Genomic DNA, 22,384 nt, shown 5'->3' with positions numbered 1-22,384 from the left:
AGGGTTTATGATAGTAACTTTAAGATTTACATCAATGTTGGGCAAAGAATATGCCTTTGTCAAGATGGACTTTGAGCGATTCATAGCATTCGGTATTTTTTCATATGGCCATAAGACACTTTGGCCAGCAATAAATTGAAGATATTGCCCATCATTGCAATGGTGGATTATATAAAAGGGGATATGCATTATATATAAAGGGGATATGCATCGTGCTGCATATTTGTGGAGGCAGTGGAACTTTGAGGTTGGGCTGTTTCTCAGGTTTTATCCAGTTTCTTGTATATTTTGGCTGGATCAGATTTTTTAAGGTTAGACTTCATTGGAGGAGTCTATCCACAGACCTATTTGTCACCTGCAAGAAACTTGATGAAGAAGCAGGGGGGTGAGGGAAGATAAATGTGATGCTACCAGAAGGGATAGCTCAGTCAGTAGATAATGAGACTGTTTATCTCAGGGTTGTAGGTTCAAGCTCAGTGTTGGGCAAAAGATTCTTGCATTGCAGGGGGTTGGACTAGATTACTTTTGTAGTCCCTTTCAACTCTACAGTTCTATGATTCTAAGTCAAAATGTTGTCGTACTTCTCTCATTTAATTGCTAAGAGATTAAAGCTTTCAGTAAAATTAATATCACCTGTAAAACTTCATTCCTCGGTTTGGAACTCTAGCCTCTTTGCTTCATTCTTGTGCCTGAATCAGAAATTGTCATTGTCTTATGTTGAGTTTAGGTTTAGTAGATACAGGTCTTTGCTACTTCTAGTGAGAGAAGTTTGCATGTCAGATTGACATTTCTTATAGTTTGAAAGAGAATATAAATGAGAGGCCCTAAAACTTTGTTGTTCTGGACTGTTGGTCCTGAGTTGCTGGAAAATAATAAAGACTTGTGGGGTTTTTTTGGTTTTGAAAGAAAGAGGAGGCTCTTCATTCCTTCTTCAGTCCCTGCTGCTTCCCACTTCCCAGCTTTGCATGCAAAGAGCTTAGGTTCAATTTCTGGCATCTCTAGGTGGATTTAAGATATATATATATATACACACACACATACACACACACACACACACACATATATATATATATATACACACACGTGTGTGTGTGTGTGTGTGTGTGTGTGTGTGTACACACACACACAGGCTGGCACCCCTCTGGAGGCTTTACCTGGGGCAAAGAAACCTGGCTAGCCCCACCCCCCTAAGCTAAAGCAGCTTCCTGCGTTCCTATTTTGGGATTGATATTCCTTTACTTCAGTGGGTGTTGGGATGCTCGTATTTTCCCTTGCAGGGAGACCAGTCCAGATTCGATCAGGATTTGTAGTATAGAGGTATTAAATTAAATAACTATTGTTTGTTTGCTGCATCTTTATGCTAACTTTTATCTTAGGAGCTCAAGGTAATATGCATAGAATTGGAGTTGGAAAGGACCACCAGGATCATTTGTTCCAACCCCCTGCAATGCAGGCATTTTTTGCCCAATGTGGGGCTTGAACCATAATTTCTCTCTCCCTCAGCCACACACATGCTCATAACAGGCATGCCAGGGGGTTGGTTGGACTAGGTACACTAGTTTGAGATATGAAGGGTATAGTCCAGGGGTCAGCAAACCTTTTCAGCAGGGGGCCGGTCCACTGTCCCTCAGACCTTGTGGGGGGCCGGACTATATTTTGAAAAAATAAATAAATGAATTCCTATGCCCCACAAATAACCCAGAGATGCATTTTAAATAAAAGCACACATTCTACCCATGTAAAAACACGCTGATTCCCAGGCCGCCCACAGGCTGGATTTAGAAAGCGATTGGGCCGCATCCGGCCCCCGGGCCTTAGTTTGCCTACCCATGGTATAGTGTATATAGCTGAGTGGTGAACTGAAAATCTCACATTCTGTACGTTACCCACAGAGGCTCTCCCAGAACCCCTCCCTTTTTTTACAACTTTGACCAGGGAATGGAAGACGTTTCCTAAACTGAAACTGACACGGGGACAAACAGAAGAAGACGCCTTCACCCCGGTATGGCTCCCCTTTATCACATACACAGCCCAACAGGACAATGACAATAATCCACCAACAGCATACAAATCAATATGGCTAACCTGATCCAAAACACACACCCGCCTCACTCACACACGAAAACAAAGATCACCACAGCCAATCACAAGCAAACAATCACACCCTAGGCCAACCCCAACCTCTCTCACCACCAAAGGAACACAAGTGAACAACAGAAGCAATGCTGACACCAAACTCTACATGCATTAAACATAATAGAAACACCGCCACCCGACCCCACCCCCATCCATCTTCCCTCTCTCCACCCCCCCTTTCTTTTTTCTTTTCTTTCTTTTTTTTCTTCTCCCCCTAATGCCTCAACAAATGAGTTGGATTTGTAAAAATGTTACACGGGGGAGGGGGGGACAACAACGAGGCATTACACTTCTGTAAAACAAGAAAATCCTTAATAAAAATAAATAAATAAGACTGTTGCCGCATGATTGCAGTTCTAAAATCGATGTGTGTCCCTGTTTCTGTGACCATGTTTTTAAAGCAGATTCCTATGTATTCTTTTTGCCAAGGAGATAGCAACTGCTCTTTGGACTTTGTCAGCTTCTTAAGTGACTTGGCCAAAGAAACCATTCTGAAACAATGTCAGCTGTGTGCTGTAGTCTGGAGAGGGTTAAGAGGGCACGGCTTTGGCTTGGCTTCTGCTGGTTTTCCTGAGGTGTTCTGGCACATTCCCCAGACCATCCCCTGGAGGTAAACATCAAGGTGCACTAGGTGAGATCATTCCTATGCAGAGTTCAGTCCTGGTTGCTCACAGCTTTGCACAACTTGTAGCTCACCCGACCCCAGTGGAATAAATGCTTCACCAGAGTTTCGAGACATGATTCAAAGGCTCAAGAAGGCTCTGAGAGAATTGCCTTTAATGGGGAACTGTGTGAGTGAATATAGTGGGTGAGTTCCTCTTCTTTCTTTTTTAATTTTCTTCCTTACTAGTTGTTGATTTACTTTGGCAGCATGTTTCTCAAAAGTATATGTAGAAAATGTTCACATATCTGGGGGGCTAGAAAGGAGCCTGTTCTGTACTTCACCAATCAATAAAATGTTTTTAGAGACACTATCCTGTAACAGGAACCCTTGTTTCAAAATAGCACAGCTATCAGAGGAAGGCTGTTTTGAAAGACTAGCTCTATCTATTGGTGAGTAAAAGGGGGGTGTTATAAGGTTTGATAAACACTGTCTCCTCCATGCCTCTGTTCCCAAAGTGAATTTACAACTTCTCAGATTTGATTTTTGAATGTGTCCTAATATGTGGAAAATTACATAGACTAACCCTTTGCTGTATGCACTGTTTTACACTTAATATGTTGTGGTTTACACTGGTTTTCACATGTTGATAAAACAGACATCAGTAATGAAAGGCTCAGTAACATGACAAGTTTTTGGGGAACACTTTTCTGTCTAGGTTTGCTAACTTTTGTGGATGATTTATGCCAGCATGTACAGGTGGTTTCAGTAATATGTAAACATTGGTTGCCCTAATTTGTTGATTGCTTGTGAGCTGCATTTTGTACTTCGATCAACCACTTTTAGGCTGCAATTTTATGTTGACATTGACAACTCTCTAATGATAAAACCTTGCCTTCCAGGCATATGGAAATCATTCCTTCACATAGATAAACCCTGTATACTTCCATGTCCTGTTTTGCACTGTTTTGGACAATAATTTAGAACCATTGGTATATATAGATTTTTAAATAAGATTGCAGCCTTTCTCTGATTGGAATAAATGATGTTATTGTTTTGCATGATTAGTTTAGTTTAATACATTGTGCTGAATACTACAGATATGCTAAGTGACAATGAGCTAGTGTGTTCAGTTTTCTTGACTGAGATCTGAAACTGCTTTATCTTTTCTCCTTGAGTGATAGGATGCATTTTATGGAGTTTTGAATGCTTACCTCTCCAGTGTTAAATACTGGGCCTAACCTTTTTTTAAAAAAAAAAAACTGGTTAATGGTAGCAATATACAGTCATACCTCGGGATAAATGTGCTTCAAGTTAAGTATTTTCGGGTTGCGCTCTGCGGCGATCCAGAAGTAATGGAGCGTGTTACTTCCGGCTTTCGCCACGCGTGCATGTGCAGACGGTCAAAATGACATCATCCGCGGAAGTGGCGACACGCGCAGGTGTGGGTTGTGTTCGCTTCAGGATGCGAACGGGACTCCGGAACGGATCCCGTTCGCATCCCGAGGTACCACTGTATACTTTTAAATACTATCTACCATTAATGTGGTAGTGAACATGGATACATCTTTGAATATTCAGGAGCTTTTAAGCTAGAAACTCTGAAAAAATTAAAACAACAGCTTTTTGCTGCACCATGAGTCAGTTCAGTAAAACTGAGACTGCAATCCTCTAAAGAATTTATATTGCTGGTGTCCATTTGGAACTTTTGCTTTTGTTTTAGTCAAGTGCCTGATGAACAAACTCTGGAAAATGGTTCCCCTCGGATTCCAAGATCTGCAATTGAAAAGCAGGAAAGTGGCAGTAATGCGTCCCTTGTTCCACTGTCCCCTCCCGAAATACCACAAGGACAAGAGGAAAGGGAGGAAATGTCAGATTCTTCTGATGTGAGTGCCTGCAGCGCTACATATAGTAACTTGGGTAAGCACCTTGCATCAGCACAGAAATATATTGTTTCTTATTTCTTTATGTGTTGTTTGAGTTTTTCACGTTCACTTGAAAAACTGGTTATGAGAATATGCATTGGTTTAATGTTCTTATGGGAACAAACAGACCTTTATATGTGTTCAGAACTCATAAAAATAAATATTGTTGCTTAACTTTTTGTGCCTCCCAAACTTTTGAAGTAAAGATTTAATTTTTAAATGTTCTATGTACTCTTTGAGTTAAATTTTATTTGAAATCCATTTTAATGAAAACTCCAGCACCCCATGTGCAATGACCTCATCAATACTTATACCATAAAAATGTAGATGACTTTAAGAACATGTTTGATAGGTGCTAAATGAGTATATGTAGAAGGAGATGTGAAAGGTTTAAGGAAGTCAATGCTACAATGCTATGGGACTTCAAATGTTCAACTGAACATAGTTCTAACTGAAGATAACATTTGCCTTGTATATACTGTACTCCAACTATGTTTTTATAAATACAGATTTTTATTTAGGTCTTCAAGGCAATGACTAACACCTAACAAATAATTGCAGTCTCTCTGTATATTCTCTGTTATAGTGATACTGGTTTAGGTTCTGAAGTTTCAGTCTTCCCACTAAAGAATTACTTCTTGTCCAGCCTTAAGCTGAGATACTCATGCTCCTCTTCATTCTCTCAATGAAAATGTCTTGTGCATATGTATCTTTCTAAGTAAAAAAAATACAATGACTGTTTTCTATTGTCACATAGGGCAATCCAGAGCAGCTATGATACCTCCAAAGCAACCGCGGCAACCAAAGGGGGCTTTGGACGATGCCATTGCTTTTGGGGGAATATCTGACCCAGACATGACAGCTACCTTACATCCCACACCACCTCCATTGCCAAAGAAAACCATTATAAGAGCTCACACGGAACCACTTCCAAATGAACACCAGAATCAGGCCCTTGAAAGTGTCCTGTGTGTGATGGCCAATCCAACTTATGACATTGACACCAACTGGGAAGCAAACAGTGCCTGCTCTTCTGTCAGCTCCGAATTCAAGGCAATGGACCATGAGTCCGGAGATTCCTTGGACAGGCCTCCAGAAAAGGGACTGGCAATCTCATCAGCAGCCAATGGTTTTTCCAATCTAACTGCTATCGGTGTGAAAGACAGGTGTTCCAGTAGTATGGAGTTTCTGTCAGGTAGACCTGCTACCCACAGCAAACATGGCAAGACTGTCCAGAAACCACAGAGACAAGCACTTTATAGAGGAATCGAAAACCGAGGGGAGGTGGTGAGCAGAATTAGAAGCCTTCACACTGATTCCCTGAAGAAACTGTCTGCCAAATGTGAAGACCTTTTCATGTCTGGGCAGAAAGATCAGCTTCGATTTGGGCTAGACAGCTGGTCAGACTTCAGATTAACCAGTGACAAGCCATGCTGTGAGGCTGGTGATGCTGTCTACTACCCAGCTTCTTATGCAAAAGATCCACTCAACAACTATGCAGTCAAGGTAAGAAGATAATTAAAAAGAGTCGCTCCACTAATCATCTTCCAGAACTGTACTTAGTGTCCATTGCACTTCATTACTATTGACTTTGTGCTTAGCAGTTACAAAGAAACATGTTCTTTTGTGAGAGCTAGTGAATTTTTAATTAGTGAAATATTACATTTATGGCAGCATATAAAAATGCAGTACAGTTAAAACAATAAACAACAATACCTACAACCTCAAAACAGTAATTTCATCCTGATCCTAAATAATTGTATTTTTATCTTGTGAACCACCCTGAGATCTCTGGATGGAGTGTTGTATATAAATCCAATAAATAAATAATAAATAAATAATTGCAGCAGAATAACAGGATTTTATTATTAGCTTAGGGCCATATTTGGGTTTACATGCTTGTATATCCTGTTATAAACTTTTATTTGCTAGAGCAGCAATTTTTAGGATCATTCTTTAAGCCCTTTCTCATACATTCCATTCCATATGTTTCCAGGATGGTCCTGGGAAAATGCCCTCCAATGACCCTTCAGAAATGCATTGAGTAAACAAAACCTGAGGATGTTAGTGCCCCAAATTCCTTCTTTCTTTAAAGTGAATTTTTTGGCCTCCCTTTGTTTGTTTTTTTACCCTTCTGACTTTTAAAACAAAAAAAACTATTCTTGCCTATTTAGCATACTGCTGTTATAATGAGTTACTGTATATGAGGAGCTACACTTTTCCATTATTTATACAGAGGAGCAACTTAAATTATTTTGTTTCTATTTATTTTCAAAAGTGTACATTATTTTATTAAAGTTAAAGTGGTTTACAATGTAGAAATTAGGATAATACAATATATAATTTTACAGAAAAATATAATATTTTTAAAAATACATTACAGATTGCAATTGGATGCAGACTTTTTATGGCAAGGACTTACAGAACTATGATTTCACCACCTAAGGACCAAATTGCATTTGATATTAGTCAGGTATTTAAACAATTGTGCTTCTCCTGGTCACTTTTAATTTGAAGAAAAGTTAGCTGCAGGGTCCCAGTCTGAAATGGGCTCTCAGTTGGGATCCTGCACAGGTTTTCTGCTGAAAATCACTGCCAGCTTGGTTTTTGTTTCCCCTGATACTACTGTTTGCAGTAAACAACACTTTCAGGAATGAAAAGCAGCCAGGTGGGGACGGTTTTCAGTACAAAACATGTGCAAGGCTCTAATCAGATACACATTCAGTGCACTGTGGGAGAGAGTACCCAACATGACTGCTGCTGAGTACTTTCACATTAGCAGTTTTGGTTGCAGAGGGTCTGCAGGATGTGGCAACCAGCAGGAAGGGGAGGGGATGAGAGAAAGAGAAAGCATTGCAGAATTACAGATGTTGAAGCTGGGAATTGAATCTGACATGTTGAAGAGTATTGTCCAAAATAATTATGCAGATCTCACCAATGGAGGTGACTTTGGCAGTGCTTTTCAAAGGCACCCTTTGTTCTTTGAAAGATAACTGTCAAACAAAGCTGCAACCATGGTTTCAGTACTATGCCCAAGCTAAAATCTAGACTGGCAGGAATTCAAAACCAAACCAAACTGAGAAATTGTACTCCTGCTCAACAGCCTTTGCCAGAAACAGAAGTTTAGAAACAAGGCATTAGCTGTGGAGTTTGTCTCCAGATTACAGTGTGAGCTAGATCTCTTGAAGTCATCTACCAAATGTTTGCCGGTGTACCAGGGGTGGGGTGGGGGTAAGATATCAGTATACCAAAGACTAGTGCACCAAAATGCTCTGAACTGGGCAGCAGCCTAAGATGACCATTGGTGCCAAGGGAGATGCAAGGTCATATGACCCAATACAGTTTCTTATCTGTGGGCTCATCCACACTTCCATTTCTCCCGTGATTTCTAGGCATGGGCTCAAGAGGTTTTTCTTTTGTATCACCCTTTCCCCAGGAAAATCTGTAGTTTACTGTTGATTCAGAACAAGCACCAATCCACAGAAAACCTGATATACCTTTGTTCTAATTCAGCAGTACACAGCAGGTTTTCCTGGGACCAAAGATGAACCTCTCGGACGCATGCCTAAAAGCATGGGACAAGCAGACGTGTAGTTGAGCCCCAAGTCTCTGTTCAAGCCAACCACCACCCTGTAAGGTTCAGCAGTTGCCAGTCATACAGAAAGGACTATACCATATAAATGTTCCATAATACTTGGTTCCATGTCAAGTGCTGTTTTACAAGATGTTAATTGGGTTTGTCATAAACTTTATAAAGGGAATAAAATCTGTTTAACACAGACCTTTAGTTTAGCTCAAGTGTTAATTTTATTCTGTAGATTCTATTATATACAACTGTAATATAAAATCACATTCAATGTACTTGTGTTGAAAACAGATATTTAAATTGTCCAATTCATTGAGGTCAAAAATTACCCAATCTTGCTGTGAACCCATAACACAGGGCTGCCTACTAGATTTAAAAATATTCACAAGTGGCAAAACATGTACAAAGGATCCCATTAAGATAAAGAAATTATGCCCTATAGGCCGCATATTCAGCAGGTGCAGCCGTATTGAGTTATTTCTATGGCATGGAGCCCAGCTCAAGTAATTGGAGGCATGGTTCTCATTTCATCTTGATAAGAACAAGTTTAATTGATTTCCTTGAGAAACTGATAGTGTGATTTTTATTTAACTTACCATGATTATTTTGTAGAAATAAAATGAACCATGGATTAGTTTTAAAACCATGCCTAAATATTACACATTGATGTCCTGTCAAAATAAACCCAGACTTGTTCGTGAGTGTGCCATTTATTCTGATTAAGTACAATAACAAAGCTTTTCTCAGGTATGGCAGAAATAAAGCTCCACAGCATCTTACCCTCTTTTTGCTAAGTAGGTCAAGTTGTAGGGTGGTATAGATTGACTATAATTGCTCACATCCTAGCTCCTTTCAGCAACAAAAGCACAGGAATTACTGTAATACTTTGTAAGACAATGTGAAACTTTAAAATACAGTGGTACCTCATGTTACAGACGCTTCAGGTTACGCGTTTTCGGGTTGTGCACCGTGCTAAACCCGGAAGCATCGGAATGGGTTACTTCCAGGTTCGGTGCTTGCACATGTGCAGAAGTGCTAAATCACGCTTTGTGCATGTGCAGAAGCGCCAAATCGCGACCTGCGTGTGTGCAGACACGGCGCTGTGTGTTGCAGCGCTGCGGGTTGCAAACGTGCCTCCTACACGGATCATGTTTGCAACCCGAGGTTCCACTGTACTACAGTGGTACCTCTGGATACAAACACTTCTGGTTGCACAAGTGTCAGGTTACAAGCTGTGCTAACCTGGAAGCAGTTGCTCCCGGATGCGAACTTTGCTTTGGGATGCAAGCAGAAATTACGCGCCAGAGGCACGCATGCAACTGGAGACGCACTTTCACTAATGGCGCCTCATGTTAAGAACAGCTTCAGGATAAGAACGGACCTCTAGAACGAATTAAGTTCATAACCAGAGGTACCACTGTACTCTCAAAGTCAGCATCCTTTTCTCATAAAGCTTCTGACTTGCATAATAAAATTTGTTGTTATAAAAAGCCTCCACTGCTGTGTTATACATAACACAGACCTGTGCTCACCCCATCATGATGATCTGCATCCTATAATGATGAGGGGGAGTTGGAATACAAAAGATAGGGGTGCTGTAAGATGTTTCCTTTATTACCCAGACAGTCCATCCTCTGACAACCCGTTCTGCACCTCAGTTTATCAGTTATGATGACAGAAATTCCCTATGGATGTAAGAATAACTAAACAGTAGCTGTTTCAATTAATGGTGCCCTATTTTCAGATACAGAGAGAATATAGGCAACCAATTTTACCACTTCTGCACCTGCGCTTTGAAGGATTATATAGACAGTTAACTTCTGAATGAGAGATTTTACCTGGATAGTTTGCCTTGGCTCAAGAAGGAGCCAAACTGCATATTGTAGAATCATAGAATCTTGGGGTTGGAAGGGACCCTGGGGGTCATCTAGTCCAACCCCTTCCAATGCAGGAATCTCAGCTAAAGCATGCATGACAGGTGGCCAGCCAAACTCTGCTTAAAAACCTCCAAGGAAGGAGAGTCCACCACCTCTCATGGGTGTCCGTCCCATTAAAATAAAAAGCAGGTTGCAGTATCAAAATCTCACTGCTCTGAACCTGCAAATATTTCACTTTTTGTGTCCTTTGAGCTCAATTGTGTGTTTGCTTTGGAGCAGGAGCTAATATTTACTTATTTTTATTCAACAAGATTGACATACTGCTTAATAATAATAATAATAATTATAAATTTCTAAGCAGTGTGCATGTTCAATTTTTAAAAGCAATAAAAACAGTAAATATAATGGGCTGAATCCAACTAAGTTGTTACTCAGAGCTGAAGCATGAATTTGCATCCAAGTTGAGCCATGCTTGGGGCAGACCCATTGAAATGAATGGATGCATGGCTTACTTTGAGTGGAACTTACTTGGCTACCACCCTGTTCATTTCAATGGTCTACTGTGAGTTTGAGTAACACTGGATACAATCCATTAAAATGATCAAAATATCAGATAAACAGACATCCTTTACTGCTGCTGTAGTATTGGGTGTTTTCTCTCCTTCCAATAATGGAACACAACTATTTTGACAAGGGTCATAGCTCAGTGGTGGAACACCAGCTTGGCATGCAGAAGGTTCCAGGTTCCATCTCCATGTAGGGCTGGGAATTGCCCCCTTCCTGAAACCCTAGAGAGCCACTTCCAGTCAGTGTAGATAATACTGAGCTAGAAAGACTCAACAGAAGACATCCCAAAGCCAGATGTCACATACGCAGTTGCGAGATTTTGCGCCGCCATGATGGACATCCATCAAAGGTTGGTTTGTGGCACAAACCAGGCCTAAACTGGAGGCCCATGATGCAAGACCTGTGCTGCTTCACATTCCCTCCCTTATGGTCACTTTTAACTGCTTGTCTTTTGTTTTTGTTTTAGGTTTATGTGAGTTATAATCACTTTTACTATTAGCTTTTATCTTCGAGTTTTATGTGCTTTATTTTATTTGCATGTTTTTATCTTATACTGGTCTGCATAAGATAGCTTCCTATTGAAATCAGCCCTCTGTTCAGAACCATGAGGACTAGAATCTTTTTTATTTTAATGGAGCATTCCATTTTTGCCTCTTCAGTGCAAAGCTCCTATTTCTCTGGTTGAGAAGTGTTAAGTTGTGGGTGAACGTATCAGACGACACAGCAATTCTTCCAAAGCCGCTCTTTATTTGTAAGCTGGAACAGAACTGAACTGAAGAGCTCAGTCAGCCTGCTTATATAGAGCTCCAGAACAACGTAACTGTAGCAACTTTCTAAAACTATCCAATCACTGAACATCACTTTCGATCCTTCATTTGCATAACTATCTACAGTATCCCCCTGCTGGCCCAGGATGAGAACTTCAATACATAACAAGAGGTTTGGTCTTTAGAGCTGAAACAGAGCTAGGGTGGTTTTTTCAGGCCAACTCTTTGCTTTTACAGACGCAGGTTGCACCTGATAGGAGTCAGGAACCACAAAAGCAGCAGTCCTGGACAGCTTGGAGAGGCAGCTGCATGTTTTGGGGAACTTCTGAGGATCAGCTTGGGGCAGCACCACATGCGATGCCAGGGGCCCACTTTCCCTTGGGGATGATCTGTTGTGGGGCGGAGAGGGGGGTGTTGGCTGCAGGCAGAGCCGGAGCAAAGCATGGGTGGAGTCTGTAATAATGCATGTCCTCGGCTGCACCCCATCTATTTGATTTTGCACTGAAAGCACACTATTTCTTAAATCTTGCTTCTTAGATTGAAAGCAGAACCAGACTCCGTCTTGAATGCAGACTTGAAATGGGAATATGGATTCAGATTCAGTCTGTCTTCCATCTTGTTATAGATAATTTGATTTCTTTGTATGTTTTTATGGGGAACAGGGAAAAGGTTATAAGCATTGATGGGATTCTAACAGGGACTTCTTCACGGTTCAGAAGTTACCTGTGTGGAGCTAATCACTGAGCACAGGTGTGATATGTAGACAAGGCCTCAGTCCCTCCAGCAATCGTGCTTTAGTATTCAGTACTAACTTCCAAGGGAAGTCCCACATATGCAAATAATATAGTAGTTCTGCTGTCACCACATTTCTTACTCTGAAGAATAGTCGCTAATAGACTAGATCTGTTTACAGCCTGCTTATATTTCCATCTGAAAATCAGCTCAAACCATAAGCAGCATTTGAGAGAAAAGGCGTTGTTGCTTTTGGCATCCAATTTTGGTTTTCAAACACTTGTATACTAATAATACATCAGTTGTTCCACTGAACTAATTATAATTTTTCATCATTGCATGATGACTTTGTGCTGACTAAATTGTTTTCAGTCATTTTTAGGCTGGGCACATCACACTACAGAAAAGGGATTGAACTACATAAACACATTTCAGCAATATAATGCAAAACTTTCTAAAAACAATTCTAAAACCCTTCATTTTGAGTGGTCAGGCCAGTCCTAGAGTCCCTGTGAATGACAACAAGCAAATATAAAACTCATAAAATTGCATTGTAAGGGGGAATAGTAACATTCCAGATTACAAAATGAGCTTTCTGCGATCAGAATGTGAGGTATTCCAGGCATGCTCTTCCCCTTGCTCTGTATCTGGAACGGGAGGGTGTAGTCAAGGGTGATAAGTGATCTATTTTTCTTTCATCCCTTCAGATCTGCAAGAGCAAAGCTAAAGAATCGCAACAGTATTACCACAGCCTGGCCATCCGCCAGAGCTTGGCCATCCACTTCAACATCCAGCAGGACTGTGGCCATTTCCTAGCTGATGTGCCTGTTCGTCTGCTTCCATGGGAAGATCTCCATTCACCAGAAGAGGATGAGGAAGAGCAGGAAGATGACAAGCAGAAGAACACCGTGGACGTTTCACAGAAAGACAGCTCAAATCTGCCAGGAGCCACAAGCAAGCAGCGCAGCAGAGTTGTAGTCATCACTCGAGAAGTTCCCTACCTAACTGTGGCAGATTTTGTGCTGGAGTCTTCAGACTGCCATGCCAGCAGCCCAGACTTGTATGAAAGGCAGGTATGCCTCCTCCTGTTACAGTTGTGTTCTGGTCTAGAACACCTGAAACCGTATCACATCACTCATTGTGATCTGCGTTTGGAGAACCTTTTGCTGGTGGACTATAGGGCAGGGGGAAGCCTTCTGAACAATGAGAGCGTGGAGCCCTCTCCCAGTGCTGCTTGCCCTGCCAGGCTCATAGTGAGCAATTTCTCTCAAGCAAAACAAAAGAGCCATCTGGTGGACCCTGAAGTCCTAAGAGACCAGTCCCGCCTTGCCCCAGAGATCATCACAGCAACACAGTATAAGAAATGTGATGAGTTCCAAACCGGCATCCTCATCTATGAAATGTTACACCTGCGCAATCCCTTTGATGAAAATCCAGAGCTGAAGGAAAAAGAGTATACTTGTGCTGACCTGCCCAGTATCCCTTGCCGTTCCCTTTATTCCCTGGGGCTTCAGCAGCTTGCTAACTGCCTGCTAAACCCTAATCCATCGGAGAGAATCCTTATATCTGAGGCCAAGGGAGTCCTTCAGTGTTTGCTGTGGGGGCCCCGGGATGATTTGTTTCAGACTCTCAATGCCTCTTCCAGACCAGCACAAAGAGATACTGTGCTCCAAAACTGGCTGGACATCAAACGGACGCTGATGATGATCAAGTTTGCAGAGAAGTCTTTGGACAGGGAATGCAAAGTCAGCCTCGAAGACTGGCTTTGTTGCCAGTATCTGGCTTTTGCCACTACAGACTCCCTCGGCCGCATAGTGAAAATCATGCAGCAACATTAGTTTGTAGCCGCTGCTTTCACTTGGATGCACCACAATCCTCTCTTCATCCCCAGCCTCATCTATGTGTGCAAGTTTTAAAATTATAACCTAGAACTCAAGGTCACCAATAGTGAGCAAACTGATCTTGCCAGGAAGCTCTGTTTCCTGTCGTAGGTGCCAGGGAGAGGTCTGAAGCCTAGTTTAGCTGGTGGTTTGTTTGGACAAGGAGGTGTGTAAATTTATTAAGGAAACCACTATTTATTACATTGCTGTTTGGAGGTGTAAGAGTGTGGAGTGAGTGCTGCAAATGGCAGCATCCAGTAATAACTGCAAACAGAATTGAGTCAGCTGTGAATGAGCCACCAGAATGCACACCACTCTTCACAAAGACATGGCCTCTGCTCCATGCCTTTGTCATTCTGGCCCCATCTCAGGGGTGACTTGGCCATATCAGTCATACTTCCTGCAGGTGCAGTCTTTTATTTGATTGTTCCTTCCCCATGAGACAACCCTGGACCACAACAGGCGGCCACTGAGTGACTTACAGTCAGCTGCAGACTGAACAAGTTTCCTTGTTTCTTTTATTCTTGCTGGGGTCAAAGGACACATTACATGGAAAGCCCCAATATTTGTGGTGTGTTTTTAAAAAATAAAAACACAACCTAGTGATTTTGAGTGGAAGTGTGGCAGGAAAGAAGGGCTCATCCCTTCTCCTTACAGGTCATTTTCCCATTCAGATTTCTTGCCTGCACTGCTTCCCCTCACCCCACAGAGTTCCAGGTGCAAGTTTACCCTTCTTGTGTGTTACTTTTTCGTGCCTTTGTCTTCTTAACTCTGATGTATCAATCTAGAATATTTCCAATAGCAGCAGCAGATGTGTTTTTCTCTTTTTGCCAGCACATTTGACACAGTAGTTCTGCTAGAGATTATTGATGGTCTGTTAATTATAATGTTAACAGAGCAATGCCAAGAGCAAAGGGACGGTTTGAAGCAAATAGGAGCAGCTATTCCCCTTCTGCTATCTGGCTGGTGTTTTACCCCAAAACCAAGGGTAAAAATGCCAGGCTTTCATGTCTTCTTTGCAAAGCAACAAGGAAGCAGGGTATTAAAGTTGCTCAGAGCTCATCTTTATGTAACAAATAAGCTATGTAAATAGAGATGAGTTTTCTACAGGTGTGGTTCTCTTGGGGGCAAAAGATGTTGTGCAGCTATCACAAAACAGTTACGTTTAGCAGTTTTAGTTTATGTAGAATCTGGCTATCCAATTGCTGTCAGTATCTAGTTTTGGGACATTTTAGCTGTTTAAGCATCATTGGCTCAGAGGGAATTGCTGCCTACTAAGTCCAGTGGCCTGTAGAAATGTTTGCGCTCCTTCCCTGACACACTGGCCTTTTCCTGTGGATCCATTACAGTACAGTCCTGCTGCGCCTGATCTCTCTGCTCAGTATTGGTTGGACTTGTTTGAGTAGCTCTGAACTGATGGAACTGCAGCCCAGTATTTAATTCCCACAGTTGGGGTGGTTTTTGAAATGTGGACAGCTCTTGTGTTGAGCCCATGCTGCTGCTGCTGCTCCTCCTCCTATGGATATATGTGCAATTTTTTGATGTATTATATGAGAAAGCTGTGTTAGTGTTTACGTTGCTTAACAGACTTAACCCTATGTTAGATCTTCCCCCTTTCCTTTTCATGGCACATAGATGCACAAACTTATGTGTCATCTTTCTCCAGATTGATGTTTCCTTTCTTTATTGTTAAACTGTGACCAACCTGTTTACTTCAGCCTTAGAGACAAATAGCCACTTTGAACAGTTCTTGCATGTTTGGACCAGAAACTGAAAAGCAGACCTGCAGAAATTATGTCAGCAAAGTCAGCTCTGTGGTCTTGGAGCAGGGTGTGGATTTCTCACTGATGCCAACCCTGTAGTTCATGAAAATCTGACCCCAGCATAAAATATGTGGTGGCCTCTTTAAATGCTTTGAATCTACTTGCTTCAGTACTTATTGATTATCAGAAAAAGACCAGACAAAGCTAAGAAGTGTGTGAATGTGTCCTGTATTGCTTTAAAATAAAAGTGCAAAAATTGTAGGCAGGCAGCTGTCCTGGCACACAAAAGGCCCTTCCAGACTGGATGGTGTGAGGGGAATGGCGAGTGTATTCTGCAGCATGTCACTGACACAATAATAGTGCATTAGTGGTAGAATTATTCTGCACTGTCCACACCTCATTCCACTTTAATGGCTGTTCTGCGATGATTCCCTGTTATTGCATGATTGCCACCTGGAAGGGCACTCTTGTACGATAGCACAACAAAAGCCAAACAAAAAATAAACATGAACATCCATGGTGTAAAAGGTTACAGGATTTCAGCAAGAGGTTGCGGGCTATGCACTGATTGGAAATGAAGCAGTGCTGACCACAAAATGTTTGCAAACAGTATTGAAAGTGGGGTTTTGCATAACCACCACAATTTCATCATGAGCACAGATCATGGAGGCACAGTCAAAAGGACACCTGGAAGGCCAAAGAGCCAAATGTAATGTAATGCAGCCCAGAATGTAAGAGGTGGTTTTGCTCCATGAAGCCCCCTGAATGGGGCATTTGGTACAGACCTCTGGCCAGATTCTTTGGAGAGTCTTGCACAAATATCCCATTCAGCCCTATATCACACAGGTAATTGTGTGATTGCTTGACACAATGCTTGCCTGTATGAGTCCACGTTGCTCACAGCTATGCGCTGGAAAGGTAGAGAACACCTCCTTTCCAAGTTTTATATATGCTTCTAGCTGATATCTGTGTGCACATAAGTTCTCACTTAACCAGCAAGCTCATCCTAGTGGAACATGGACTACTGACCATTGCAGCAGGGCACATTCCTTTAGACCACTGCTCTACTTTTGTGCAGAGAGATACGTGCTTTGTGTCAGTTTCATGTGGATGTGCAGAGTAGACTATTGAATGTTACATAACCTTGTGTGTTTTATGCAGCAGATCCCAAAATTTTGTATCTTGTCTTTTAGTAGCTTTGTGATTTCATTTTGCATTTTGATAGCAGATTTCAACCAGTATTAGCATTGTGTACTCTAGGTGAGCATGGGGTATACACTCACTGCCGTTTCCTTATTTTGTAGCACTGAGTAAATTTGATAATGAAGGATGGTAATAGGAATTCTGTGTGAGAGAGGGTGCATGAGGAAGAGAGAGGTACAACCAGGCAAGCATTTCCATTCTTGGTAGTGCCTGGAGCTACCTTTGCAAGCATCCCATCAAAGTCTCATTGATTTGTTGAGGGTTTGCCATTTAAGAGTTGGGCCCAAACCAAGCAGATTTCAAACCAAGACACTAGAACAAAATATTGTTACAGCACAGCATTTAAACAAAAGCCCTTGTTGCCCTCACAATTCGCTTCTGCAAGCATCAAGAATGAAACCTTAAAAACACAGGCACATATTTGTAGGGTTTGCATTTTAGAGCCTTTTGAGTTGAGCTCACCACAATTCATAGGATTGTGATTCTCAAAATAGCCATATTGACCATAAATGTAAATATTTACTTATTGTAAATATATATACATTTAGAAAGCTGACACTCAGGCTTATTTTAGCACAATAAACCTAACCACAAAAAAGTTCTGGGAAATTAATTGTGGGTTAAAAGAATTTGAATGTGTACTTCTCAGAGCTTTTGGTGTCATTAATCTCTTCTGGGATGGCAGCCTGAGTCCATGATTAATTACACTAACAACAGTGCCTTGTCACAGAATTAAAGCTAACAGGGAGAGAATTTTGCAGTGGGAATCGCCCACTGCTACCTACCAGCTTAAAAAAACCATATTGCCCATATTTTGAAGGGGGTGGAGTCTAAGAAAGCTTAGTTGGCAATTCAACCAGAAGGGAACTCTATCTGGTGGCTTGGATTCAGACTCGTTTGATACTATTGAAAAACCAAACTAAAAGTCAAACATATTATTCAAATCTGCAACTTGTATAGGGTATTTAAAAAAGAACCTTTTGAAATAGCTGCTTAGACAATGTAGAATTGGAAAACCTGTTGCTCTGACAATCTTTTTCAGACTCCAGCAACAAAATTGTACACACCTGCAACTCTTGTTACAAAATCTAATATTAGTTAGTAATATCAAGGAAGACTATACCCAACCTGTCCATTAGTGTGGAACTCGGAGCATATGGAAAACGAGAAAGGGGAAAGTGGCAGACTTCTTACAGGACCATCCTGCATGTTGAATTTGGCTAGAAAAGAAACAGAAATGTTGCTAAGGGGACTGGTATAACAGGAGCTAAATGGGACAGTACCTAAGTTTACAACTTACTCCCTCTCTCCTTTCTGCAAATTCAAGCCAGGAAGCACCGTGATACATTGTTCCCTTTTGAACTCTGTTTTACAACTCTTCGAATAGGATCTGGTCAACTATCCAATAAAGTTAAGAGGAATTCTGCCTTTGGGACAGGTTTTTATTAGGGAACATCTAGAACCCATCAAAGCATCCTCAAACTTTTCACTTGTTGTTACCATTTTATGTTCTTGTATTTTATACTACCCTTCAACCAAAATTTTCAGTAAATTAAACATAAACCCAACAATAAAATTATTAATTATTATTTAATTAAACTGGAGCTGGTATTGTTTTGTTTTTTACCTGTAATCCTTGGGTGAAGGGCAGTATAGAAATTTAGTTAATAATTGAATTACAAAGTCTATTCAATGCAGAAGTGAAGTGAACAGGAACTGACTAACCATCTATTTGGTCTTCAAAAGCCAGACAAAACAGGTGTCTTTAGCAGGTGTCAGAAAGCCATCAGAGAGGGAGATCAATGTACCTCTAATGGGAGGGAGTGCCCACATTCCACTGATAAGGGCTCAATGTTCCTGTTTCGTGAATATGTATCCTCCTGTTTTGTACATTAATTGAATCCCAAACCACCAAAGTAGGAATCGGAAGTACCCCATAAATGAGATTCTTCATGGAGAGAGAACTGAGGTAACATATAAGATGGATTAAGGAACACCAGGCAGCCTTCCGATGTAGCTTTGATCCAGTCTGGCCCCTCTTACATTACCAGCTAGGTTTGGTTTAGTATGCTGTCCAAGCCCAGGATTATGGTTAAGGTCTCGCCTTAAAACCACACTCTGTAGCCAAGGTTTGCCCTGTGGTGACAGTTTGTGGCAAAGGATGATAACACATGATTCCAAGTTTGGAAAATGCACTAAGCCAAACTTTCATTGAACTCAAGACCCCATGGGGGAAACAAGTGGGTGCAAGCGTCACTCTAGGAGCCACATGTTTGCAAGTCATTCTCTGGCTTACTGTGAGGTGTGACCCAGGCCACAGTCCCCAAGTACGCCTTTCGCCCTCTTCCATATAAATGAATGGTTGTCATTTAATCGGGGCAGGAAGGAAAGAGTTGCACTTGTGTGTGACCTCCATGCTTGGTTTGTTAACAGAAACCCCTCCCTGCGCTGGTTGGGTGTGGGATCCCTCCGTAGCTTGGAAGTACTTGGAACCTTTGTCTTACCTGTGTGGAAGTCTTTGGTGCTGCACTGAACTGCTCATCCTTTGTTCACAAATAAATACAGCTCCTGAGGTTTTACTGACTCTTGCTGCTTCATAGCATTAGGACTTAAACAGGGAGCACCCTTCACAAACCCCAGGGAATACTCAGGTAGTTGGTGACAATACTGCAGCGGAGGCAGAGTCTCCCTGGCTCTCTCTAGGAAGGAGCCTGCAGAATTGCACTGTGGGGTTTTGTTGCCATTTACAAGCTTAGACATGCAGCCCTAGGTCCATCATCATGACAAGCATTTTGAAAGCTATTCATCCAATCCAAATCAATTTTACAAAGGGCATATTGAAGAATATTCACTCTGTAAAATTGCTGCAACTGCTAAAGTAGCCCTTTCCAGCTGTTTTTCGAATTCTGATGAGAGGAATGCGTAATTTGAAAATGACAGCCAACAAAATAGAAAGGGCCTAGATGCAGAGTGCCAGCCCTGCACTGAGTTAACGGCACCTAACTATTGGTTTCAGTGGGTTTGGCTCCCCTTAACTGCAGCCTTTATACTTGGGAGATCGATTGAAAGCACTCAACTCCCGAGAAAACCTCTACAGAAGTTGCTGCACCTTCCTATTTCTTGTGGGAAAGCTCTTGGCTGCAAAGCAGACAATTGAGCCTGGAAGGGAGGGGGAAACAGATGGTAGTTCACAAAATTGCCCGCTCCCTTGTATGGAAGTGCTTCCCTTTACTCCCACCAATACCTTGCTTCCAACTCCCTGATTATCCCTTTAATTCAGAAAAGATTGAAATATTTTTTAACAAGGAAGAAATGCATCTATCCATATTTTTATAAATGAATTTTACTAACTACAAGAACAACCCACTTTGCCCTTTTGTTTTTCTGTGCCCTGTCTATATATTATATACATAGCTTATATGCACACAATGTGCTTAAATTTTAAAAATTATTATTTTTTTCCTTCAAAATACCATTTTCAGGATACAAGTAGTTAACCTGAACTTGCTCAGGCTTAGAAAGTTTTATAGCTTTTGCCCTGAGGGATATTTTCTTTTAAATTGAATTATGCAGAGCATGTAAAATATTAAAGAACAATCCCTATGTTTTTATTAAAAAGCTAATTTTAAAAAAATAAAAAGTTATACACAAAGGCAGTGGTATTTCTTTGCAAATGCCTCCAGGTGGGAAATAATCTTCTCTGTTGAAAGACTCCATTCTCCTGGGTAATCTGTGTTTGGAGTTCACAGAATCGCTGTATCCGTTGTTTCATATCTATATTTACACATTTTTATAGATATAACTCCTAGGCTACCTTTGTGATCAGAGGGCAATAACACTCTGGTTTGCTGTGGTACTTTGCTGTATACTCTGTGGCATACATGTTACTGTGTAAATAAACTCGTTTTATTACACTGAGAATCCAGGTGTGCCCTTGCCTTCACTTCTTCCCCTACTGGGAGTGTTGCTGACAATAACGCGGCCTGAGTGTGGCTCTTTTGTGACAGATGCAAACAGGTGCAGCTTAGGGGAAGGAAGGTAGCAAGGAAGAAAGGAAGGATCTTTCTTGAGGATACCTGGCAGAAACGGATAGCAGCTTTTAAGGCCAATGTCCCTACTGCATTCTGGATGCCAACATCTGTGGTGTCTCCCCTGCAGAAGATCTCACACCAGATGGAACTGACCTGTAGAAAGGACTCCATGAATGGAAAGCAGAGACGTTTAATGCACCCTTGTTAACTATGAAAACACTTTAAGTGATAGCATGCAGTCTGAAAGACACAAAACAAGGGGATAGTAATGGGCAGACAGGAAAAATTCTTGTGCAACAATTCACGGGCTTTCATTGACACTGTGGGAGGAGAGGAGCCAACTTGTCCTTGGTCCCGGGGGGGGGGGGGGGTGAAGAGTCAGCCTCCCCTTTCCCCTTCTGCAGCCAAGAGAAATACTTGCTAGTGGAGGCACTTTGGTAGGGAAGGAGTCCAGCGTTCCTTGGTTGCTGTCCAGGGGGATAGTGCGAGTTTCACTTCATGACTTCTATCATACAAAAGCATTAGTAGTAGTAGTAGTAGTAGTAGTAGTAGTGGTAGTACTATTACTTACTTATACATTTATTAATATCCCACCATTTTCCCATTCTAGGACTCAAGGCAGTTAACATAGATAAAATAGGAAATGAGGTAACTTGATGAAATTGGGGTTGAACAAGGTAGCTGTTAAGCGGCTTTGTAGCTGGTTGACTGATCGAAGAGTACTCATTAATGGTTCCTTGTCATCCTGGGGGAAATGAATGTTTTAGTTGAGATTCCTGCATTGCGGGGATGGACTAGATGACCCTTGGAGTCCCTTTCAAATCTACAATTATATCATTCTATGACACTAAGAAAATAAACTCTCAGGCACCATGCAGGGGGCTGCTGTGTGGGGTCATGCAGCCTGGCAGTGATGCTCAGAGCATTCCATGCAGGAGAAATAACAGGCAAACGCTTGAGCTTTGTTACTCACAGGAGAGGCACCAGTTTCATAGAGGGAGAAACCAGTTTAGCTCTGTTCAGGTATTTTCTGCTCCTGTATTGAAAAAGGGCACACACCCCTCCCAACATTAGACATGCCTTCCCTGGAGCTTCACGTGCATCACAAACATCGTTGGGAAACCTGTAAGCAGGGTTTGAGCTCAGGAGCACGCTCCTCCTCCTCCTGTGGCTTCCAGCAACTGGTACTCTGGGCACAGGTGTTCTATGCAGGTGTGCTACAGCATTCTGTACTCACTGCAGCTTTTGGATCAAGAGAAGCGCCCCCCGCCCCCCTTCTTATGAGAATATTTTTTGTCAGAGAGTCTCCCAGGGTT

At 41.7% G+C, this 22,384-nt stretch overlaps 1 protein-coding gene across 6 annotated transcripts in view; it reads left to right on the top strand.

Annotated features, from left to right (window-relative positions):
- PEAK1 (pseudopodium enriched atypical kinase 1) overlaps window positions 1–20,958 on the top strand; it is a 75,622-nt gene extending 54,664 nt beyond the window's left edge. For 3 of the 6 annotated variants that reach the window (XM_083398929.1, XM_083398931.1, XM_083398930.1), the window contains exons 3-6: window positions 4,461–4,657; window positions 5,420–6,168; window positions 7,046–7,135; window positions 12,899–20,958. In XM_083398929.1, coding sequence (XP_083255055.1) covers window positions 4,461–4,657; window positions 5,420–6,168; window positions 7,046–7,135; window positions 12,899–14,029 — 2,167 coding nt within the window. In that variant the 3' untranslated portion in view covers window positions 14,030–20,958. Of the gene's footprint in view, window positions 1–2,611; window positions 2,945–4,460; window positions 4,658–5,419; window positions 6,169–7,045; window positions 7,136–8,175; window positions 8,272–12,898 lie in introns of those variants that run through there. The other 3 variants (XM_083398935.1, XM_083398933.1, XM_083398932.1) reach the window with 3 other exon arrangements.
- The last annotated feature ends 1,426 nt before the right edge of the window (window positions 20,959–22,384 follow it).

Source organism: Podarcis tiliguerta, assembly GCF_965153285.1.
Source record: "Podarcis tiliguerta genome assembly, chromosome: 9".
Lineage (NCBI taxonomy): Eukaryota > Metazoa > Chordata > Lepidosauria > Squamata > Lacertidae > Podarcis > Podarcis tiliguerta.
This window is presented reverse-complemented; position numbering and strand designations above follow the sequence as displayed.